The sequence below is a fragment of the Juglans regia genome, chromosome 13 (genome assembly GCF_001411555.2).
Source record: "Juglans regia cultivar Chandler chromosome 13, Walnut 2.0, whole genome shotgun sequence".
Classification (NCBI taxonomy): Eukaryota; Viridiplantae; Streptophyta; class Magnoliopsida; order Fagales; family Juglandaceae; genus Juglans; species Juglans regia.
This window is the reverse complement of record NC_049913.1, coordinates 9618122-9644725: the sequence shown is the minus strand read 5'-3', so window position 1 is coordinate 9644725 and position 26604 is coordinate 9618122. Positions and strand designations below refer to the sequence as shown.

Here is a 26604-nt window from a genome sequence, read left to right as displayed (position 1 = left end):
TAGAGAGATCGAGTCGAAATCCAAATCCTGTTGAGATTAGGAAGGTCTGAAAAAAGACCAAGCTATCACCGCCTCTCTCTGTCTCTTTTATTTTCATAGCTTCTATATTTGGTGAATCCAAATCCTGCTGAGATTAGGAAATTTGTATAGGAAAAAGTTATTAATCCCCAGCACCGTTGCTTGCTCACTAATTAATAAAGCCTCATTGGCTCTTCTTCAGATAATCATGTGAACCGAACGTTGAATAAAACAATTGAGTTTTAACTTTTTTATTTTTTATTTTTTTATTTTTTTTTCTTTATAAATGTTAGAAGATCCGACCATCGATCCAAAAATCTTATCACCGTTAGATATTAATTTAGTTAAATTTTTAATTCTCAAAATCAAAACATTCCCTTCCACTTTCGAATTCAATAGCTACATTAACGATATACTCTATCGATAATGATCCGATAGTATTAATTTACTTTTTGGCGGCTTTACTTGTCTGTTAGTATTAAATGACTTAACACGATACTCATACATAATATCAAGATACTTTAATCAACCAACCATAGCTATGATATCAATTATTAAAGATCTAACCAATATTGATCCAAAAAATTTATGATTGTTGGATACTAATTTGGTCAAACGTTTAACACTTAGAATTATAACATTAAAAATAATAAATATGAAATTCTATAATCTTGTTCTTATAATCTTATTGTTATATTATTAAATTTATTGTTTTTTTAAATGGATCTAATGATTTATAAACAATATATATATACACACACGAAAGACTTGAATAAATTGTTCCCTTGAATACCTAAACTAAATTCTAGCTCCAACTAATTATTTTAAAATTAACCGTAAAGCAAATTTGTCAAACTATAGTTTTTGAGAAATGTTTAACTATAAAAAAAAATTACAAAATTAAATAAATTGATAAAACGACATGCTAAAAGCCCAATACGTCACGCGCTAGGTGATTAAAATAGTGTGTAGCTTGTTGAGTGGAGCTGAAATGAATTGAGTATTTTATAAATAATAGTAAGTTGAAATTGTAGAGTAAGTTTTATGGGGTCCACTTAAAATAAATTTAAATGTGTTTGGATGTTAAGATAAGTTTAGATGTATTAATTATGAGAAGTTAAAAAAAAATTGTGGGTCTCACATGTAAAAAGATTTTGGGTTAAAAAAAATTATGGGCTCCACGTGTAAAAAAGTTTTTAGTTGAGTGATATTTAGTGATTTGGAAATTATGTGTTTAGATTTTAAGATAGATCTAAAACAGAATCCAATTCAGATTAGCTAACAAACGAAGCCTTATAGTTTTAAATAGGGATGTAACCGATCTGGTTTGGTCCCGTTTTGAACAAAATCTAGGATCAAACTGGTATGTACTGGTTTTACATTTTTCAAAACCGATTACGCACCGATTATCCTCCTAAACTGGTACTTTCGGTTTTACCGATTTTTTGTTTGGCCCAGTCCCATTTTTTGGTTTGTTTAAAATGAAATTTAAACAGTTTATCATTAAAAATCTGTTTATAAGAAAAAAAAAACCTGGTTTAATTGTTGAGCCTTCACAATTTATTCAAATCCTCAACCCCAATTGATAAACATTAAACATGACAAATGTTATTCAAGTAGAAAAATTACAAAACCATATCAATGTAATTTCACAAATCCAATCACAAAACACAATTTCACAAACCCAATCACAAAACTCAATCAAAGTAAATTTCATATTCAAAAAACCCTAATATCACAAATATCATCTATAATAATTTCAAAATAATTTCACAAACCCAATCATAAAACCCTAATATCACAAACAGAATAATAAACACAATCACAAAAAATCCTAAATTTCGGATTCAAAAACCCTAATATCACAAAACTCAATCACAAAATTCTCAATATCACAAAACCCAATCACAACAAGTCTAGTATGTAATTTAAAAAAAAAAAAAAACCTTTGAGGGGGCACTGGACAGACTCGGCAGAGAGACAGAGTGAGGCCGAGAGAGTTGAGACTTGTGAGAAGAGAGAGTGGGGGACGAGAGAGTTGAGAGAAGAGAGAGTGAGAGTGAGAGACGAGAGAGTTGAGAGACGAGAGACAAGAGACAAGAGACGAGAGAGTGAGAAGGGGAGAGGTCGCAAGACAGAGACGCATACGAGAGAGTGAGCGGACGAGAGAGTTGAGAGAAGAGAGAGTGAGCAGACGAGAGAGTTGAGAGAAGAGAGAGTGAGAGACAAGAGAGTTGAGAGACGAGATACTCGAGAGTGAGAATGGGCGAGGCTGCAAGGTAGAGACGCAAACGAGAGAGTGAGCCATGAGAGAGAGAGAGAGAGAGAGAGAGAGAGAGAGAGAGAGAGAGAGAGAGAATAAGACTTTAGGAATTAGGGTTTAGTTATAGGGGAAACGGCGTCGTTTCCTATTGAGTTAATATTTTAATGTGTTTTTTTTCTTTTAAATGGTGATTAAAACTTTTTTTGATGGTTTGGAAAATTGATTTAATATATTATAGTCTAATATATTAGACTATATAATAGTATTAACTATTAATATTAGACTATTAGTATAGTTATATATTAGTATTAGTTATAATGATTTAGTATAACTATATTAGTATAAGTATAACTATAGTTTATAATAAACTATTAGTCTATTAGTATTAGTTAAATAGTTATAAACTTATATATAGTATAGCTATATAATATATTAGACTATATAATAGTATTAATATTAGACTATTAGTGTTGTAACTATAGTTATATATTAGTATTAGTTATAAACTATATATTAGTATTAGTTATAAACTTTTAGTGATTTAGTATAACTATATTAATATAAGTATAACTATGATCTATATTAAAATATTGGTATTAGTTAAATAGTTGTAGACTTATATATTAGACTATATAATAGTATTAATGTTAGACTATTAGTAAAGTTATATATTAGTATTAGTTATAAACTTTTAGTGATTTAGTATAACTATATTAATTATAAGTATAACTATAGTCTATATTATATTTGTAATATATATATATAGACTATATAACATATATATATATTGAATCATTGATATATATATATATTTGTAATACAATTAATATACTATAGTCTAATATATTAGACTAAATAATAGTATTAATATTAGACTATTAATATAGTTATATATTAGTATTAGTGATAGTGATTTAGTATAACTATAGTCTATATTAAACTATTAGTATTAGTTAAATAGTTGTAGACTTATATATTGCATATCTATATAATATATTAAACTATATAATAGTATTAATATTAGACTATTAGTGTAGTTATATATTAGTATTAGTTATAAACTTATATATTAGTATAGCTATATAAATTATTAGACTATATAATAGTATTAATATTAGACTATTAGTATAGTTATATATTAGTATTAGTTATAAACTTGTAGTGATTTAGTATAACTATATTAGTATAAGTATAATTATAGTTTATATTAGACTATTAGTATTAGTTATAAACTTATATATTAGTATAGCTATATAAATTATTAGACTATATAATAGTATTAATATTAGACTATTATTATAGTTATATATTAGTATTAGTTATAAACTATATATTAGTATAGCTATATAATATATGATCAATTAAATTTTCATTTTTGAGATTAAACTTTTATTTTATAATAACATTATCTTATATATAATTATATTAATAGCGTATGATCAAACAAATTACAAATGTTCACATTTAAAATTAACATTTTATGTTAAAATTTATAAATTATAATATGAAATTATTTCATGTATATTATATAATTATATATTATATATAAAAATTCAACATATAATTTTATACATTATATATAAAACTTATATATATAAAATATTTTGTATAATATTAATTCTGTATAAAACTTATATATAAAATATTATTTTTTATATATTTTTTTATCAACCGGTCCGGAAAATCGTAAAACCGAAACCGGACCAGTTCCGGCCGATTTTTACATTACAAAAATCAATCATGGACTGGACCGGTTCGAAATCAGTCTAACCGGTTGGGATCGATTTTCCAATTTAAATTTACACCCTTAGTTTTAAGGAGGTGCCGACATCCGATCGAGTCTTCTTGAATCTTGTGCTTGCCATTTGAAAGAATTATTTAGGTGGAAGATTTGTTTTGAGAATTTTAGAGAAAATTCAGATGGCCTTATGAAAATGGTGGGATCTATCGTATGAAAAAAATATTTGGAAGTGTACAAAAAGACTTTTTTTCTGGAAAACATGCGTGAGCCCGTTGTAGTGTAAATAGCAAGTTATTCATGATATTGTTATTGGAATAATAGTTAGAGTGTGTAATTTTAAAAATAGTGAAACCAGCGCGAAACTTGCTTATTGTATAATTGATTTTCCTTGTTATTGTGATCAAAAGTGCAATTTCTTCGCGTTGAAACAAAATCCTGTCTACGATTCTGTACTCCGCCTGAACGCAACCATTGTGCAATGAGGCCGTCCTTGCTAGAATTTTTCATGGTAATAATGAAAATTGATACTAGTCCCACCACTCCCAGCTCCCTGGAGCTGGCGCTAGCAATTTTTGTATTTATTTATTTTTACTTCGTAATTAATGAAGAATTTTTAAATAATGTTGTGAATTTTTAACAAAAAAATATTAAAAGTGTTAAAAAAAAATACATGTAAATAAAAAACCAAAAAAAAATTGTGAGAAAAATATTCTCATCCTTTACAATAATTTCAACGGATTCCGATTGTGACCATGACTTGTCTTCTATGAAAACATGTTCAAATGTGACTTAAAATTTTTCATGGATCATTTCTTCGTAACTATTTCTACGAATTAATAATCTCATTTGTTGGTCCCCTGAGAACAGAACATTATGACATCCACATCTCCAACTCCAAGCCCAGAAGAAGCAGAGACGGCGATTTAATGTATCAACGTTGGAAGGCATGCAAGAACACCCTGATTAGATAACAATCCACAGTTTACATGAAACTTTATGACATAGAAATTAGAACGTGGAGTTGGACAAACATCATCGCATGGGCAAAAGCATCATGCACTTTGTTGCGGTCGTTTTTTGGAGTTGTTCTTGGGACGAACCTTCACGAAAGCTTTTTCCAAATCCTGAACACGTTAAAAAGATGAGCTCATATAGGGGTAAACGTGCAGCTTAAAATATTTTTCATCTACAAGCAAGAGAAGGCAAAAACACCAATACTGGCATACTGCCTTTTTTTAAAAAATAAAGAATGAAAAATACTAGAGAAAAGTGTCCATACGATTTCTCATTCTAGGTTTCGACGAACAATAATCACTCAAGCTGAGCAAGGACAATATTGAACCGTAAATGATAAATGGATTAATGAGGTTTCTACCATTGTCTTGGCTTGGCTTTTCTATCTATTAGACATCTTGAATTGCATTATGGCTTTTACAATTTCTAAAACAAGAGGTAACCTTTCATGGTGGCCAACAAAAGCATACCTCTCCCTCATCCTCCCCCGCCCAACCCCTGGTTTGGCAAGCTCAAAATTAGAATCAGCATTTCAATGACTAGCTGTGTTTGGTTGTTGAACTCATCTCAACCCAATCATTAATGGGACCCACTACTTTTTCAACTTCCTATAAAAAAGTTAAACTCATCTCAATCTACTTCATACATGTAAACATCTATCTCAACCTATTTACATTCAAACACATCTCAATGGGGCCTACAAAACATTATTATTCATAGATTAACTCAAATCATCTAAGATCGTATCAGAATCCAAACACAGCCGAATAACCAAAAACTCGTAGGGGTATTGAAACCAAAAATGGTTAAAACTCCTGGTAAAATACAGCCAATCAAAACCATATTCATTCGTCCATCAAGCCTTTTCACTGTGATTGGTGACTGACCCTTAGTGCGTATATGTACTGGCCATTGTTTAATATAACATGCTTAATTGTGCATGCAGGAGATTAAGGAAAAGAAACTATTTGCGCTTTTCACAAAGGACCTGGGATCCTGCAATCAGCAATGCATACAGGGGAAATGAGAGGGGGCATGCGAGCCTCACCTACCCAGGCACCTGCTCAAGCGGGGGGCCCCACAGGCCCCTCTCTCAATTAGCTGCCTGAATTGCAGAGAATCCCCATCCTTTCTAGAAAAATGATAAACACACATCACATTTCACAACACTTTACACAACAAAGTTTTAAAAGGATCAGTATTTTTGTAAAATACCTTATAAAACTAACATCATTTTACAAAAATACCCTTATTTTACAACATGTGTTGTGAAATATATTGTGAAATGTGTTGTGTGGGTATCATTACTCATTCAAATGACTATTCATCCCTCCAAATAGATGATGTGTGCAGCCATGCCTGCATACAGCATAGATGCAGCCACTGCCACCAAAAATCCATCTGCACAGTGAGGTCTCAGGGAGGGTGTTTGTCATGCACCACCATGCTGGAGCATTGTGGCAGCATAGTGTTAGGAACGATAAGAGAAAAAAAAAAGGGTGGAACCAATCATACACGATATAAGATTTACATAGCTCAGCAATGTGCCTACGTCCACGGAGCTAGAGATAAATTTATTTTCAATGATAACCAGATTTACATGGTTCAGCAATGTGCCTACATCTAGCTTGGGCTGATACAAGCTCATTGAAGATCTACCAAAATACCATAACAAATCCTTGGTTGGGTCATCAACCTGACCTCCACTAACAAAACTAGGCTTCACACAAAAAAGTCCCAACACATGGCTGGCAGCATTGGAGAAAAGAGCAGAGAGCATTAGCATCCAAAGATCAGGCAGAAGCACTTATGTGAATTCCAACTTGTAGGTGTTAAGAGTCAAATTAACCACAGCCGAAACCAAGTGATGATCAATGACTATTTTCAGTATATACGTTCAAATATTCCCTTAACAATTCAGCATAAGCTAATGAGTGCGAGAAAGTTTATAAGAAAACTCAAAGTACCTGGGCCGTGTCGTTTTGGGATTTGTCTGTGGTCCACAGACCCTCCAAATTGTAGTATTCTCTAGCCTTCTCATCAAGGGCATGAACAATCACTTTGCCTGAACAAGAAAAAACAAAACAAAAGAAAACACCACTATAAAGAACACAAATAGATAAATATATGGTACCAACAAACGATGTCATTAGATCCAAACATTGTGAAAAGTATAATATGGACATTATAAATGAATATACAGGACATCCAATTAACCATTTTGAATTCCCCTTGAAGTGCAAGCACCATTCACCATTGACTAATGGTTGGAATATCGACAGCTAGTTTATTCCTGACTGTTCAGTATCTTGCAGTAGAATTAGGGGATGGTACCGGTTATAACAGAATGTAAGTTCTAAACACTTTGAAAACAGCCGCATTGGGAATTCTACAAGAGCGGCACTGACCAGAGTCGATGACAATCCACTTTCCTCCCTCTTCCCCTTCCACACTTGGCAGCACTAACCGAGCCGCTCCTTTCTGCTTTTGCTTAGCCTGTTCATTCAAAATAACATAATCGCACAAAAAAATAATAAGTAAAGAACTTAGACAGATGAGGAGAAATAGCTAATCACAAAACAGCGTTACATATTAGCCATTGAGAAAAAAGGTGGAAAATATTTTGCTTCTTAGACTTATCATTATCTGCCCAATTTCCCTTTTATTTTTCCATGATTAATACAGCATAAAAGCCTCGGTGTTCTGTTCTCCATGAATTTCCTCAAAATTCTCAAAAAGTAAACAGGGAATTGGGAATTCAATCTTTTCTTAATCAAAGATAACAGCTGAAGGCATTACATATCAACGAAAATGAAGCAGAGCTTGAACTATTTTCGCTATTATATTCCGTCTGGCTACTAAGTGGGAAGAAAAAGGTACTGCGCTGAACTCAAAGATCCTTCTCATTTTATCTTCCTCCCGTATATTCCCGGAAACCAAACGGAAACTAGAAGGCTGAGCAAAACGGAGAAGGGACCGAACCTGCCTTATAGATTAGGGCTTGAGCAATATTCTTGACGTGCCAAGTAGACCTACCGGTGGCGACCACCATGAAATCGGCCCAGTCACAGTGCTTCGGGGCTGGTATGACCTTCACGTTGTCTGCTCTAACGTCACTCAGAACATTCTCGATCTCCTGAAGATCCAGCAGGCCTCTATCACTGGTAGAGGACGAAGCGGAGGTGGTGAAGTTAAGGTCGAGAAGCCCTTGCTTCCATGGTCTGAAGAATGCAGAAGATGATGAAGATTGAGCTGAAAACAGGAGGGAGCGAGATCGTAGAGCGCCCCACATATAGTCGGATATGAAGCAGAACGGCTAACCCCTAAACATTTGGTATTGCAGGTGCTTTTGGTGCTGATACATGTGTAAGGAGACTTACGGTGTCGTTTTGTAGACTATTTCCATGAGCTCTATATAGTCGTGCTGTCCACAAATTTCCTCGTTAGAAAATGCTAGTTTAACTCTCACTTTGTCCTCTCATTTTAATCTATATTTATTTTTTAAAAAATTTTCAATATATTAGTATATTTTTTTATTTTTTAAAAATATTTAAATATATTAAAAAATATTTTTAAAAAATGAGAAAAAAAAGACTAAAATAACCTAACGATCAAATAGAGCGATCATACTCAATGAGCAGAATATCACCGCTTGCTCTTCCTCAATTTTTAAGAGGTTGGAGTATGGATAGATATTTCACAGAGATTATGGATAATGATTCCAATAATATTTAACGTTATTATGTAAGATTCTTACATAATATTAACCCAAACATTATTATGTAAGATTCCTAGATACTATTAACCCATACGAATAATTAATAATTATGTGCATTAGATCGTTCAATTGAGATAAACAGATTAAGGGCTCGTTTAATTCCTTGGATGCACCCAGCTCAGTTGAATTCGGTTCAAATTAGATCTCTTCTAATATTCAAATACCAAACTCTCAGGCTTTGTTTAGAAACTAAACTCATCTCAATTCATCATTACAATTTTTTCAAATCTCAACATAAAATATAATAAACAATTCAACTTTTTCAAATTTCAACACAAAATATAATAAACAATTCAATTTTTTCAAATCTCAAAATAATAATAATAATAAATAATATTCTAACAATATTTTATCAATTCAACTCAACTCAACTCAATTCAACATTCAAACGTACCCTTAAATCACTAAATTTATCTCAGCTCAAAATATTTTTACATGTGAGACCCATAATATTTTTCAACTTAACACCTTTTTACATGTGGGACTCATAATTTTTTTCAACTTCTCATAAATACATCTAAACTTATCTTAACATCCAAATATATTTAAATTTATTTTTGGTAGACCTCACAGAAGTCACCTACATTAATCTTAATTCACTATTATTTATAAAGAACTTAATTCAGTTCAATTCAATTTAACATCCAAACACAGCTTAAAAGAATCTCTATTAACATTAAAGAGTTGAATTGCCCCTTAACCATGAGAGTGTAGCTGAACTAAGGGGTTTAAACAATGAGAGTGGCAGCACATTTAATCACGTTATATGCATAAAAACTAGCTCTGCAATGAATTTCGTCCTTCCACATTGATGGAATCTTGATAAGGGAATTTATGTCTTTAATTGTCTAGACGGAAACTAGAGATTGGCACCAAACAGAATAAATATTATTTTGATGATCAACTAAATAACGAAAACTAGAGATTGAAATTGAAAAAATGCAAACAGAAAGAAAATCCTGAAATTAGGATTTCTTTATAAAAATCGAATATATCCTCTGAATCTAAATAACTAAGGGAACAAATTATAATTATGACCAAATAATAAAATACATAATAAAATAAATATCTTGTTAAAATATAGCTGAAAATTTGGAATAAAATCGTTATTCAAAATAAGCACTACCATAAAAAAATAAAAAATAAAAAAATAACTTAAAATAACAATTTGAAACGGAAAACGACTAATTTTGGACTCAAAATGAGGACCATTAGGAATAACTTAATGAACATGACGTGTGTGCAAAAGAGAGCTTTATGAATTGAGGTCATATGTGCAATTCTAACACTTCTAGCTAAAATTATGACCAAAATACTGACATGTATGCAATATCATATCCATTTTCAGGTCAACCGATGAATGTTGTTCCTCGCCCAACCGATAAATTTTCATCATTTTCTTTCTTTTTTGCATTGGTCTACATTTTTAAGATAGTCGTCTAGTGCTATTAAAGTCGAATCTATCAGCCGAACATTATCGAGCTCAAATCCCCTGCATCAAAATTGGCTTGGAAGTAGCATCCATTACCATTAACAAGTCTTCTTCAAGATATAATTTTTTTTATTGGCACCGGGTGTCCAAGAATAGCATCTCAACTAATCTCGGGGGTGCACAGATCCTCGATAAGGAGTTTCCCGCAAATGCACCTCGAGTAATTCAAAGAAAAAATCTCCCAATTCGATGATCTTTAGAGATTGTTTGCATCCAAAGAAATTTGAACCTTAGATCTGGAAGAAACATACCACTAAGTCCAATGCCTTTATCACTTGAGTCAACCACTAAGAGTTAAGATATATGTTATTCATCTTAAGTTTTGCGGTTTATGAGATAGTAAACAATGTAAATTGTCTTGTTTATTTTCGCATATGAGATCAGATGATATTAAAGTTGAAATTTAAATAAAATATTATTATAATATTTTTTTAATATTATTTTTATTTTGAGATTTAAAAAAATTGAATTGTTTATTTTATTTTGTGTGAGAAATTGAAAAAGTTGTAATGATTAGATGAGATGAAAATAATTGTAAATAGTTATGAAAACAAAAAACAAAAAAACACAAGAAAAACGTAAATTTTCCAAATTGATCACCGGATGTGTCTCGTTAAAATGTGAATGAATAATTTGTATATATTTTAATCGATACTGTCTATTTTATCAATTTAATAATTCAAAAAGTATACTACAATATTTAAATAATTTAAGGGTTAAAATGTACCTTTTTCATATATTAGTCTACACCAGAATTGACTTCTATTCGTTCTAGGATTCATCAGAGTTGGAACTCAGAGATAAAAAGATGATTATGGCTTCTTGTCAATTCTAGGACTTTTTAACTGTCGTGGTTACAAAAAGCTCGACATAAGGTTCACTCAGTGATGGTTTCCGATTTGACTTTATTCTCTTTACTATCGCCACAAGGCAAATGTATGCACAGAAAAACATCCTAAGCTAACATCCTCCGCACTTGTAATGCAGGGACAAGTTGAAAATGCATAAATTTTATGTAACTTTTTTTTTTTTGTAAAAATATAGGTTAAAAAAATAATTTTTTATAGATTATTTTAGAATTGAAATTCACTTTTTTAATAAAATATTTGTGTAAAACTTATATATTTAAGGCTTGTATATGTTATTACAGGACCCATCTAGAGTCCGTACCGAATTGGGACCTACTAGTGCATTATGTTCTTTTTTATTTTTTATTTTTTGTATTTTTAAATTAAAAAATACTAAAAAATATAAAATACAATACTAAAAAATATACAAACATAAATACTAAAAAAACACACATAATCCGATATAAATGATAGGTACCTATACTTTTCTATTATTATTCGTTATATAAATAAGAAAAATTATATTCATCATTCCCAAACTACATACCACACATAATTTTTTTATTTTTTATTTTTTCCCTTAGAGCATTAGAATTGGATTATGTAAATACAGATGTAAAATTTGTATAATATGACATAATTTTGCATTTGGCTATTTCATTCAAAACTTATTCTCACATTGGATAATTATCCAGCTATTAGTCAAAATAATAATAAAATATTATAAATTTAATAATATTTTTTTCCAAATTTTTTTATTTTATTAATTTTTTTCTAAATTAATAGATATATGAAAATATTAATGTTATACAATATAAGACATGGAGTATACAACCATTCATGATACAAACATTAATTGAAAAATTAATACAATCGTTCAGTATATAACAATTAATATATAACAATTAATGTTCTTAATACTATAGGAAAAAATTTGAGTTTAACAATTATTGCTATTAATGCAACAGAAAAAAAAAAGAAAAAAAAAAAGAAAAGACAAGACAACAAAATACAAATGCTACCAGAGAGGGAGAAGACGTGGAAAAAAATGAAAAAAAGAAAGAAAGAAAGCTCAGTTGAAGCCAAAACCAAGAGAAAAGAAAGAGCTTGCAAGGAAGGAAAAAAAATTTATACCCTTTGATCATTATACAATGATTATCAAATATGACCCAAAGAATTAATTTACTGTAGCTAAAAGTCATTCATTTTTCCATTTGTATAATTCAATGCAACACATTTTAGGTTCCTATTAAGTCAAACCCTACGTTGGATTTGCATAATCCAATAAGAATATTCTAAATATATGATGTATGGATGATGAGTAAAAAATTAATTAGTCTAGAAGGAATAAAACTAAAAATAAATATGATGTGTAGTGTGTGCAATGATTAGCATTAAACTTCAAGGGTAATTCTACCGCCTCCACTCCTAAGTCCCACTCCCCATTCCCGCTTGACGTGGCATGCCCACGTGGCATCAATTTTAAATATTAAAAAAAAATTGAATTAGACTGCTTCCTTTCTTTCTGTTCTTGTTCTTCTCTCTTGAAAAGTTTCCTCTTTTATTTTTTATTTTTATTTTTTTGTTTTGGGTGAACAGACGAGACTCAGGCTGTGTTTGGATAACCAAGTATCCTCAACACTTTCCAAGTATTCTCGTACTTTTGAAAATACTTCACATATCAAACAACTTCAAATACTCTCAATGGGACCCACAAACTCACTCCAATCTCTACTCATAACTATTCACAAATATTCTATAATACTTATCACCATTATATATAAATAAAAAATAAAATCACTATAATATTTATTACTATTAAATATATAAAAAAAATCATTATAATATATAAATAAATAAATAAATCACTATAATATATAAATAAAAAATATTTATCACTATTATATATAAATAAAAAATAAAATCACTATAATATATAAATAAAAAATAAAATCATTATAATATATAAATAAAAAATAAATAACTATAATATATAAATAAAAAATAAAATCGCTATAATATATAAATAAAAAATAAATCATCACTATAATATATAAATAAAAAATAAAATCACTATAATATATAAATAAAAAATAAATCACTATAATATATAAATAAAAAATATTTATCACCATTATATATAAATAAAAAATAAAATCGCTATAATATATAAATAAAAAATAAAATCACTATAATATATAAATAAAAAATAAAATCACTATAATATTTATCACTATTAAATATAAATAAAAAATAAAATCATTATAATATATAAATAAAAAATAAAATCGCTATAATATATAAATAAAAAATAAAATCACTATAATATATATATAAAAAATAAAGTCACTATAATATATAAATAAAAAACATTTATCACTATTATATATAAATAAAAAATAAAATCGCTATAATATATAAATAAAAAATAAAATCACTATAATATATAAATAAAAATAAAATCACTATAATATATAAATAAAAAATAAAATCACTATAATATATAAATAAAAAATATTATAATATAAAAATAATAAAAAATCACTATAATATATAAATAAAAAATATTTATCACTATAATATATAAATAAAAAATAAAATCACTATAATATATAAATAAAAAATAAAATCACGATAATATATAAATAAAAAATAAAATCACTATAATATATAAATAAAAAATAAAATCACTATAATATATAAATAAAAAATAAAATCACTATAATATATAAATAAAAAATATTTATCACTATTATATATAAATAAAATATAAAATCGCTATAATATATAAATAAAAAATAAAATCACTATAATATATAAATAAAAAATAAAATCACTATAATATATAAAAAATAAAAAATAAAATTACTATAATATTTATCACTATTAAATATAAATAAAAAATAAAATCATTATAATATATAAATAAAAAATATAATCACTATAATATATAAATAAAAAATAAAATCATTATAATATTTATTTCTATTATATATAAATAAAAAATAAAATCATTATAATATTTATCTCTATTATATATAAATAAAAAATAAAAAACTAAAATATATAAATAAAAATAAAATCAATATTATATATAAATTAAAAATAAAATCATTATAATATTTATCACTAGTATATATAAATTAAAAATAAAATCATAATAATATTTATCATTATTATATATAAATTAAAAATAAAATCATTATAATATTTATCATTATTATATATAAAAGTAAAATAAAATCACTACAATATTTATTAATATTAAAAAATCATTATAATAAAATCATTATAATATTTATTATTAAAAATCAAATTACTATAATATTTATGAGATCTACATATTTTCCAACTACCTACTCAAAAGTCAACAACTCAACATACTTCACACATCCAAACAACTCAAAATAATCTCAATGGGATCCACAAACTCACTCCAATCTCTACTCATAATTATTCACAAACATTCTCAACACTTCTCAGCACACAAACATTCTCAGCTTTGAATCTTCCTTTCTAGCTTAATTTTTTATTTTTTAATCACTCGGCTTCTGTTCTTCTCTCCTGAAAAATCTCCACTTCGTAGCAGAATTGGGTAGCTTCATTTCTTTTTGTTCTTCTCTCCCCATAAAAAAAAAAAACCCTAACTCCACTCTCCACTTCGTAGCATTTTCCCCTGCCCTGGGCGAACCTCAGCTTCGAATCTTCCATCCCAACTCAAAAAAAAAAAAAAAAATTTGAATTAGTCGGGTTGTTCTTGCCTTCTTCGAATCTTCCATCTGAACTCCACATTGTAGAAGCTTCCCATGTTTTGTCTCTTTCACATCATCTTCTCCATCTCACCGGAAACAGTGTCTCGACGGTTGAACATTTGGACATAACCCAAAGCCTCAGGTTAGAATCAACGTACTTTCCTTTGTTGGATTTATTTTCTACAATCCATGGGAAAGAAAAACATTTTTTTTTATTAATTTAGTTTTATGCTCTGGGATTTTTAAAGGTATTTTGAGTAAAAATGGCTGCTTTTTTTATGGGTATTGAGATGTTGAGTTTAGCCTTTCCCACCGATGGCTGTTAATAAGTGTCTCAGTATGAGCACAACCTCTTTGACGAAATGTCTCGATTTTCCTTCTTCCGAATTGCTTGCATATCGCTTGGTCTTAATAAATCCATATGCACCATTTTAATTTTTCTGGAACTAGATTCTAAGTTATAGGTAATTGAGTTATGCTTTTATTATTGGATGTTTTTTCTTTATAAGTATGGATGCTTTTATTACTTCATTTTATATTTTGTGTATAAATATCAGCCGGAATAATGGGAACCCTGACCATCATCCAAAAACAGTAAAACTATATGAGAGAGAGAGAAGTTAGTGGAAAAAAATATAATATGATTTGTGATTCCTATATTAATATTGGTCAAATGGTTTAGGGGGATATAGACAATTACCCGAGGCACCAGAAAAAAAGTTGGTTTTCTTAGCCTTTCTTGTTGCTTTGGGCTTAGCCATTCTTTCTATTACAATTGGGTTAAGTCCTACAACAAGGTTGCTTTATGCATGTTGTATTGCTGTCTCCTTGAGTGAGGGAACTGAGTGTTGTGTATTTGTTGATAAAATGGAATTAAGTGTTTAATTGTCATTTTTAATAGAAACTTATTTAATTATGAGTGTCATTGCTCATGAAAGGTTGGAAGAGTTGGCATTCGATCCACACATCTTCAATAATGAAGTTTGGTTGTGAAGCTGAGCGTGGCTTTGATTAAACACTGGCAGGTAATGCATTCAGATAAGTTGTTCAGAAATAGCTAGCAATTATTCGACATTTGGCAATTTAGAAATAGAGGCTATTAATATTGATACAATGTTTGAAGCACGTAGCAGTAGTAGCAATATCTCACGCTCAAGAAACTCTTGTCAAAATAAATATCTAATATGCTTTTGTGGTATTAAAGCATGTCGACGAACTGCGCATACGGAGGATAATGAGGGGCACCAATTTTTCAATTGCCAAAACTTTGAGGTATGTTATTTAATTGTTTGCTAAGAAGTTACTTTTTAATCTTTGTCTATTTTACCTTAAACTAAAGCATGCATTTCGAACTCCACTCTTTATATATCACTCAATAGCGAGTATAAAAAGTAAAAACTCTTATAAAAAACTGTTACCAACTAACAAATACAAGCATATAAACAACATTGCCAACAAAATTTCCTTGCATCTTAACAAAAATGGAAAGAACAAAGTCACTCATATATGCCGCACCATGAGCAGAATGGCATTTGCTTCCAAAGGGCAATACCCCGTCAACTCCCACTTGTTGCAAATCATTGTCTTCCAATTTGATGGTTTGGCATTCTGCTCACTGGCACTCTCGGCAGCAGCACCATTGGCACCGCCCCCAGAGCTACCACTGCTGCCGCCCCCAGAGATGTCGTCACCGCCGCCACCATAGCCCCCAAGCCCCAAACTTATAGCCATGCTCTCTCAATTCTTCGATTGCTCGTCGTGAAGGAACGTGCCATTCTCTCCATAGGAGCAACCCTCCTCTGTGTAGAATTTCTTGCAATGCCGCCCCTTAGACGACCTCTGCGTCTCCACCACAAAATTCGAAGATCCCAATGACAGTATCTGATACTCCTCCCTTGACTCAGATGAAACCACTGACTTCTCCTCCTCATGAGCCGCCACGATATCCTGCCAATTTGGAAGTGGCCGCTGAAGCTCTTCAATGTTGTGGGCAAAATTACAGTTAGTTATATATGGGCACATTCCGACGCGGAATTCGCAACAAAGTTTGGTCTTGAAAAACATTTTCCCAATAGCTTTGAATCGATTGGAATGTAATGAACCCAATTAACTTTGAAGGCTTGATGGGCCTCTAGCTAATTGGTCTTCCTTGTTGTTCGATTGAGTTATTGAGTTTGTTTTAGTGGGCTGGAATTGTGATGTTGGCCCATATTTTATTAGCTTTAGTTATTGGCCTTAGACCTTAGTTTCTGAATTGGCCCAAGGCCTTAGTCATTGCTGTCTAATTAGGGGTCCCTTCCAGTATATGTACTGGAGGTAGCCTTTGTGGGAGGGGATCTGGAATGGAGTGAATTGTAAGAACTTTTATGGAGGAATTTGGGTGACCTTGAATACACCCATGTGTATGAATATAATGGCCCTTTTATCGTCTTCATTCTTTGATTCATCTACCATTACTACCATTACACTGAGAGCAAGTGAGGTTTATAGCAAGTGGTATCTAGAGACAACGATCTTGCCATGGAGTTGAGTAATGAAGAACTTTATGAATGTTTTCAGAATTATCACCGTGCCCTCTATGATGATTTCTATAGAGATCCTGGCCAAATAGTGCTTACAATGAAGTCTTCCAAAGGTAAAAACCTAAAATTTTAGTCGATTCTTCCTTCACTATTTACTATGTGAAGCTCAATATTGAATATGCATATGGGAGACACATATATCCAATGGAGCAACAAGAAGTGCGAGACAGAGGAGTTGTTTTAGAAGATGAGGTTATGTTGTTAGGGACGACGATATTTGACGATGGATATGTTGTTCTTGATATGGAGAGTGAAGAAGTTGGCTCAAAAAAATTAGAAGAAGGGGAAACAACTACTGATCCAACAGAAGAAATACAAAAATCGGTAGTGAACGAAGAGAATCAAAATGGTGGAAATCTGGTCATAACTGTTGGTTCTGAACTTGATGTATCTGATTGTCACGATTTTGTAGAACACGTTGCTATGCAACATACCAATTTGATCAGTGAGGTGATTGGCACCGAAGTGGATGATTTGAAGGAGGAGGTTGCAATTAGTACAGAAAGTCAAAGGTTAGCATCTGAGGAAGTGGAAGAAGAGATTTGGGATGCCTCTTGCTCTAAGAGGGTGAAGCTCTTCCTTGGATCTGAAGTTGAAGATGATTCTAACTTAGTTGAGCTTCATGCACAGCTTGTTTTGGCCCAGTTTGCTGCAAGCTTCCCTGGCAAAGATGTTGGGGTGAGAGTGAGTGGCAAGGCCTCTCCAATTGAAGCTGCTCCCGTCGAGGAAGTTAAAGATGCCCCTGCTAAAGATAATGTTACTGTGTATACAACTATTTTGGCACTAGAAGAGGGAGAGAATCATGTTGTCATGTAACAACCCGACCCTAAGATTAGGATATAAAATAAATTTTATGTAAAATTTTTCATATAGCTATAAATATTATTATTATTATTATTATTATTATTGTTATTATTATTATTATTATTAGATTTTTACTAGAGTTTTAGTTTGAATTTAAATCTTATTTCTTCTTATCTTAACTCATAAGCAACAACCTCATACTCATCCTTATCCCCTAAATTGATAAATTCGAATCCTATTAGAAGACCAACTCATATGAGAAACCCTACCATATATCCTTCAATTTTTCCTCTATAAAAGTTCATGAAGCCTCTACATTAAATATAACACAAAACAACAGACCTCCCTTGTTTTCTCTTCGTCAAAACAGAGCACCGCTGCGTTCAAGAGAAAACCACGAGTCTCCACCACGCCGAAGCAGCTATGGACGGCCCAGAAATTTTCCGCTGGTCATCGCCGGAATACACCTACCAACCATCTCGCTAGAAACCACCCAGGCAGCCACAGAAACCACCGCCCGAGCACTCTCCGTCGGCCTAGATCCACTGCACATTGCTCTCTACTGCCGCACTCACCACCATTAGCCATGGCAGCAACCATGTCTCATTTCTCTTCTCTCGACGCCACCACACGGTGCACGCACAGAGGAAGCCGACTAGCGACCACCGTGATTCTCAGCCCAGCCACCGTTCTGTCGGTCTCTATTTCTCTTACATGGTGACGAGTTACGAGGTGATATTCAGGAAGAAGCGCAGCAATTTAAGTAATTTGATCATAAATTAGGATCATCACAGTTCAGCTTATATATAAATATTATTCAAGCCAGTTCATTGACAACTATTATTTATGAACCACTCATGTCATATGCAAACATGTAATCCAGCATAACATACGATCATGTCATTCCACATCATGTTCAGATTCAGAAATTATAATTATGTATGTATTATGTCATGCATCTTATGTGTATAAGACACGTAAGCTATCTTAAGTTGAAAGTGCAAGATAAGATCATATCAGTTAATAAGATGACCATTCAGATGCATGGTACTAATGCAGTTCAGTTCAGGGTGGATGTGCAAGTCACGAACTCAATCGTGGTCCACCATAGTATGCCAGAATACTATCAGTGGCTCCCCTTGCGGCCGCGGGACGTAGGGCCGGTGCACAACCTTGCACGCAGGGTTTAGTGTGTTGGCCAGTCAGATAAATCAGTTAAATCAGTCAGATCAGTCAGTTAAGTCAGTTAATTCAAATAAATCAGTCATGCATAACATAAGCATCAGTATGAACAGTCATGAATTTTAAGTTCAACATGAAAGTTTTCTATGAAAATCTTATGTTTATTACGTCTACGTTGTGATGGATTTCTTACTGAGTCTTCGACTCATTTTAGTTTGTTTTCATGTTTTTAACCACCCAGGTGAAGATGATGATTACGAGCAGGCAGGCCAGGAATAGAATGAGCAGTTTAATTTTAGTTTCAGACTTTCTAAAATAAAACATGTTTTTATGACATGAATTTATTCAGTTTATTCATTTAATGTTTTTGGAAGACATTTTATTAGACAATTTTTCTACAAAATAAATCCTAAGTTCATTTATAAAAAATGAGATCTCTTACTGGATTTATTTTATGAAAAACACGTGACACACTTAGCCTACGGGAAGGGGGTGTTACATGTCAATGCACTCATCAAAACTAAGATTGGAGTTCCTATGGTAGAAAAGCACGACACGACATTTGGGTTGAGGAGGATTGATGATGAAGGCAGTGTGGTTGCGTTTGCTAAAAAATTTTAAGGGCAAGATTTTTTTTGCTCACTATTTGTTTGATGTATTGTCACTTAAAGTGATTTTTGAGACTTTTGATAGAGGAAGGGAAAGAACCCTTGTGGGAATAAATTTTGATGGCCAGGATGTTATGGAGGAACTTGGACTGGGTTCCAATGGAGGCAACATCTTGAAGATGTATCTACTTAAGTATGTGAAAGTGTACCATGGGTTCAGGGAGCTATCGGAGGAAAAAGTTGGGGCCTATGAGAATATGTTGTTACGGGATTCTTTTGATGGGCCTAATTATGCTCTCAATGATACTTTTTTGCTACTAGTTGAAGCCTACTTGTTTGCTCGGAATGAAGATATTGAAGACAAACCAAAGGATAATTCATATCCATGCACTATTGCGATTGTGCAGGGTACTGCTGTAAAAACAACTGTGAAGAAAAAAATAATTAAGAGGATGGCTAAAAACAATTGTTGCGGTTTTGCTCCCCAGTTGCTTGATATTTTGCCCCATAAAATTGTGTTTAGGCCTTTTGAGGAAGACCAAGGGCAGGCATGGCAGCTGATTTTCATGCTAGGGGTCTTGCACCAGATGAGGCTTTTGAGGGCTGCTTAAGAGTTGTGCAAACATTTTCTCTTGCACAGTTCCAAAATTGGTCTTGCAAAGCTTGCTCTGTTGTCAGGACATCTCTCATCTTCATGGGTTTTTGGAGCTATCAAGCAAGCTATGCAGCATGCACCTCACTTACCTGAATCACATTATTTACATGGGTTGGTTTGTGAGGCACGATTTGATTATCAATCTGCTGCTGCAACTTATTGGTTGGCATGCTGTGCAATTAGCAGTGTTTCAACTATTTTTCCAAATTCTCATACTTGAGATATATTACTTAATTTGGAAAGATCTCTTTGTAAGGCCGAGAATGCTCAAGATGCTTTGCAGGAATGTGAGAATTTGAAAAAAGAAGGTATGCTTGACACAGAGGGGTTGCAAATATGTGCTTTCTCTTTATGGCAGCTTGGCAAATGTGACTTGGCCCTCTTCGTGGTGAGAAGTCTGGTAGTGAGTATTTCTACCATGAAACAGACATCTGTGGCCGCCCCAGTTGGTTTCATATGTATAATGCCCTATTTCATGTCTTGAGTGGATTCAGTAATCAGTAATATCCTAAAAATGCCAAAGGAACTCTTTTCGAATTCAGGAATTAGTTTTATAGTGTTTGCTATTAATGCTCTTGATCAAATTGTTGGGCTAGAGCCAGTTGTTTCAAGCCACCGATCAGTTCTTAGATCTCATGAAGAGATCACTGGAATGCTTTTTTTTTTATATATAGCACTTGGTAAACTCATCAGACATGTGACAGAGTTTTGTCTTGGATTTCGGAGCAGAGTTGCTCATCTAAGTCTTCACAAGTTTCCTAACAGCATTTTGTTGAGGAACCCACTTGGTTATCTTCTGCTCTCTAGTACGGATTGGAATGACACTCATCTTGCAACTAGGTGTTACAATGTAGATGCCTAGACCTTGATTTTTACCTTCCAAATCAAGGTTTACCAATCAGCGATTGAAATTCTTGGTGCTGGAGCAGTTGCTTGTTATGCGATGGGCAATAAGAGTCCAAAGTTTTCTTTTCCACCATGTACAAACCACGGCTTCTCTAATTCTTTATGTTAAAGGCATACCTATGAGATAAAGGAGGAGGAGGCCAATTTGCAAGCCATGACAGAATATATGTTATTTACAATTGTAACATCTCATTCCTGGAGGTCCGGAGAGTTAGTGTTTGTAACCTAAATATCAACTCAAAATCACAACTATAAATAATCCAGAAACTCCATAAAAATATTCATTTACCCAAATCAAATATCTATGTTCCTTCATAAGGACAATACATAAATTCTTAATCAAATAAATTGAAACTCTCCAAAAGACTCGAAAATATCCTTAACTCATCAAATCAAAATAACTGAAAATAACCAAATTACTAACTAAGACTCTCAAATAAAAACTTGTACTCTCGGGTACTTATTTCTCAGCAAACATTAAACCTCTATAATACTGCCTACTCTTGCTCTGCAGTAGAACCATCAAGATTATTTGAAAAATGTTTAGAGATAAGGAGTGAGTTATCAGCAACTCAGTAAGCAGAGAGCATATACCAGTGTGTAAACATGAGCATTTATAGAGATCAGAATGCAGAACAAAATATTTTCATTTTCAGAGTGCGGAAGCTGAACATATGATCAAAATATTAGAGCAAAAATTCAGAAACAATTTCATTCAAAAATATCATTTGGCATAGTATAAATGATCATCATCATCATCAGAACATCATATCAGAACAGAAGCCATGTATAACCCCCGTGGTAGGATTGTGCATCTGCGGATAACCAAGTAGAACATAAATCACTCTGTCACCAAGGTGTGCACTCTAAACAGAGACCACTACTATAACCCGTGGTAGGGCCGTATCCACAATTATTACCCGTGGTTGGGCCGTATCCATTATTATAACCTGTGGTTGGGCCGTATTCTCTATTGTAACCCGTGGTTGGGCAGTATGCCACTATTATCACTCGTGGCAGGACCGTAACTGAACAAAGCGAAAACATAATCAAATTCAGAATCAGAGAGTCATGCCAAAGGTTTTCACAAATCACGTCTCATCCAAACAGAATACTGAACAAAATCTTCAGAACAGAACAAAATCATATCACAACGTAATTTATGCACAAATTTTATATTCGCTCTCTTTTTCAAATCAGAAACAGAATGCACAAAATTAAGCTCATGTCTACACCAGTCATGATAGAAAATATTTTATTCTTAAACAGAATCTCATGAGTAATGCAGAACAAATAACTGAGGTAGTTCAAATTTATTTTCATAACCAAATATATATATATTTTTCAAAAATCAACCTCAACTCATTTTATTTTAATGCAAAATCTAGCATTGGAATCCCGCTTACCTGGACTTCTTAGTTTGTTCTGAATTTTCCTAAAAAATGCCGAACAATGATTAATTGTCATATATAAAATAATCACATAATTCTCGTAAATTTCCAATCAATCACGTATTATTTTGATATTTAAGTCTAAGCTTATAAAATAATCTACTTTAATTCCTCAAAACTTAAAATCCTCATAACCCCAAAATATATCATCCCTTTCTAAAATCGCCAATGTCCATCTAATAACTTCGACTAAAAACATTTAAAAGTCTAACTTAATTACTATTGAAGTGTAATTATAAAATCTAAGACTAGATAATATAATTATATCAAAATATTTAAAATTATACAGCAGCTATATAATAAACTAAGTCATAGTAAAAATACAACATTATCGATTATTCTTTTGAAAGAAATAACAAATTTAAAGCACTTTAAGAAACATTTTTTACTAACATAATATGAGATGAAACTCTCGTAACATTAACATAAGAATTATCTGTAATGATACTGAAACCCTTCGTAAAAGTCAACCCAACCAAAAAATATATAAACTCAAACCACCTTGTGATTTGGCTTGTAACTCAAGGGTAAAATCGTCTTACCCTAGATCTAATCTTCCATAACCTTACGTAAAGAGCAAAACACCTCTATATGCAGGGCAACAAGTTACTGGAACCACAAATGCATGCGACGGAAACTCACTAAAACTGGAATTTAAGCCAACTAAACGCTAACGGCACTATTGGGATCCACTAAAATTGAAACTTGTTTTCAAGTCTGAAAAGAAAGAGGCAGCGACGAGGCTTATCGAGGAAGGAGGCTACACCAGGGATTCGGTTGGAGCTGAGTGGCTTTGGTGGATACGCTGGCAGTTGGGTGGCGTGCTAATGATGAACGTACGACTGATTAGGGCTGACGAAGAGTATTTAGACGACGGTTTGAGGTTGGCTAGGTGGTTTCCCGTCGTCTAACGAGGCTAAAAAACTGAGGAACGAGGCGATTTTCTTACTCTATTTTGGGGGGGCTAAAACATGGGAATTTTCGGTTCACTATGTAGGTGGTTGTCCTCGACAATATGGTGGTGGTCTAGTGGTATACGGTAGAGGAGCTGGAGCTCCAGTGATGGTCAAGTGGAGGTGGCACACGGTGAAGTGGAGCTGCGATCTGTGGAGATGCAGTGTATGCACGGTTTGCGTTGATTCTGCATGAGGTGGCGGCTTGCATTCTGTATGGTGTAGCAGCACTGCGGTTCACTGTTGTTGCTAGACGTTTTCTGGACGAGGACTAGAGGCCAGTGGTGCGTCGAGAAGGGGTGGTAACCTAGTCTAGGGTTGCAGGTGGTCGAAACAAAACGAGGTTTTGCGTGAACTGCTCGTGAAGTGAAAAACAATTATGAATAAATAGTGGTGCCATTAACCCTAGCGGAAATAGACGTGCACGCAAAGGATACGAACGTGCACATCGTGGGTTTTGGTACTATCCTACGGCTTGGGCTGTTTGGCCAATTCAAAAAACAAATTTCTTGGCTCCCCGACATAGTGAATAAAGAAGAATCAATGGGCTTTTTCATGTGTCAAACCCAAGAAAAAAAAATTTAGAGAGCGGACTTAGTGCTTTGGCCCGGATGTTACAACAATAATATTGGGAATTCCGCTACTGCGTTTGGCAAGGAAGGGCTTAAATCGTGCTCTATTTTTTTTAAGGTTGTATCAATGTTCTCAACCTTAAAGACAAGTTTCTTTGAAGGGGTGGATAATGAAATGAACTCAATTAACTTTGAAGGCTTGATGGGCCTCTAGCTAATTTGTCTTCCTTATTGTTTGGCTGAGTTACTGAGTTTGTTTTAGTGGGTTGAAATTTTGATGTTGGCCCATATTTTATTAGCTTCAGTTATGGGCCTTAGACCTTAGTTTCTAAATTGGCCTAGGGCCTTAGTCATTGCTGTCCAATTAGGGGTCCCTGCCGTTATATGTACTGTGGAGGTAGTCTTTGTGGGAGGGGATCTGGAATGAGTGAATTGTAAGAACTTTTATGAGAGGAATTTGGGTGACCTCGAATACACATGCGTATGAATATAGTGGCCCTTTTATCATCTTCATTCTTTGATTCATCTACCATTACTACCATTACATCCTGGGAATACCTCGATTTCTTGTTCGTGGGTTCGCTCCTAGAGCGACTTTGTGATTGCCTTTGGTCGTAATTCGAATTCGTCGACATCGTGTTGTCGCCATTGTTGTTCCAGGCTCGGTAATCGTCCTCCGTCGCCCACATGGCATGGTTGCGGCTAGACCAGTTGTCTGGACCACTTCCGGTGATTACTTGGACCACGTTGCCGCTGGAGAAATCCATCGGCAAAAGAAGAAGGTGCAATTTTCTTTCCTCAAAACCCTAAAGTGTTGATCGGAGTAGCTGAAATTGCCAGAGATTGAGAGGAATGGACGGGAAAGTGATCGAATTTCAACGATTTGAGAAATAGGTCTTTCACCATTTTAACAAATCTAACTCTAGATTACATAGATTCTCTGGGTTGCAAGAGTTCCCAAAGGAAAAGAAGAAGAGATGACTAAACTCTTCCGAACAACAAAGACAAGAGTAAGCGGATCTTAACAGATAAAAGAAAGAAAGATAATTTGAGAGAGTTTGCAAAATGGGAAGTGGGGTTAGATCCACAACATCGAGAAACGAAGACAAAAATCAGGGAAACCACCTACAAAATGTTGGTAAAAATGAAGAAAATCCTTCTAGGAATAAATGTTTCCTTCCACTAAGCACGGATGGTGTTAGTTATAGATTGAAAAGAAAGAATAGAAATTTAGAGAGAGATTTAGGACATGGAGCGAGCAATTGAGAGATCATAGAGAAGCCTCCTAGTCTCCCCCCCTCCCCCCGGCGCCAAAATAAAGGAGGAGAAATATATTTTTTCCAAGAATTAACGCGTCGGTGAAGATGGTGTTGGCGGATGAAGTAAAAAAAAAGAAGAGGTTGTGAACTTGAGGAAGCTGGAGAGGGGTCATTACGAGTGCATTTAGATATTAAATTGAGTTAAGTTGAGATGGTAAAATATTGTTAGAATATAATTTATTATTATTTTTATTTTAGAATTTGAAAAAATTAAATTATTTATTATATTTTTTATTGAGATTTGAAAAAATTATAATGATAAATTGAGATGAATTTATTTTCCAAACGAAGTATCATCATTTCGAGGGGGCATATGTATTAGTGCAGCATTGTTGACTTCGAAATTTTTTATGACTGTCAAAAATTGCAGTCATTGGTCTGGAGCAATGTGTTCTCAAATATGCGAAGGAAGATGGGTTAGGGAAAGTAAGGAAAACTCTTAACTCCGGCAAATTTGTGCACCGAAGTTCACCGAGAAGCTGACATGGATTAATTTAATAAAACAAATCGTTTTGATTTTAACCGAGCATAGTTTTGGATGTGGGATCTAAAGTTAAACGAATTCTTCATTGTGCCTCTTCCCCGCGTGCTCTCTCTGTTCTATGATAATCTTCTCTCCGTGCCTTCCATGCAAAAGCTAGATGGGTCATATCTTTATGCATTCAA

General features: G+C 32.8%; 1 protein-coding gene and 1 pseudogene across 1 annotated transcript; both read right to left on the bottom strand.

The window, feature by feature from the left end:
* Window positions 1-4807: 4807 nt before the first annotated feature.
* On the bottom strand, window positions 4808-8393 carry LOC109019502 (protein Iojap-related, mitochondrial). Its single transcript, XM_019001794.2, has 4 exons — window positions 8023-8393; window positions 7445-7532; window positions 7004-7101; window positions 4808-5146 (listed from the first exon to the last, which is right to left on the bottom strand). The coding sequence occupies exons 1-4, from the start codon at window positions 8326-8328 to the stop codon at window positions 5075-5077; spliced, it is 564 nt and encodes a 187-aa protein (XP_018857339.1). The 5' UTR covers window positions 8329-8393; the 3' UTR covers window positions 4808-5074.
* Window positions 8394-16185: 7792 nt separating this feature from the next.
* Window positions 16186-17003, bottom strand: LOC109019366 (annotated as a pseudogene).
* Between the last annotated feature and the right edge of the window lie 9601 nt (window positions 17004-26604).

Bases quoted from the DNA above. Each gene is read 5' to 3' on its own strand.
- LOC109019502 (XM_019001794.2), bottom strand. From the start codon at position 8,328: ATGTGGGGCGCTCTACGATCTCGCTCCCTCCTGTTTTCAGCTCAATCT. The intron at 7,533-8,022 runs GCAGGTTCGGTC...TTGAATGAACAG, and splicing joins CTCAAGCCCTAATCTATAAG to GCTAAGCAAAAGCAGAAAGG. The intron at 5,147-7,003 runs GTACTTTGAGTT...TAACGTGTTCAG, and splicing joins CCCAAAACGACACGGCCCAG to GATTTGGAAAAAGCTTTCGT.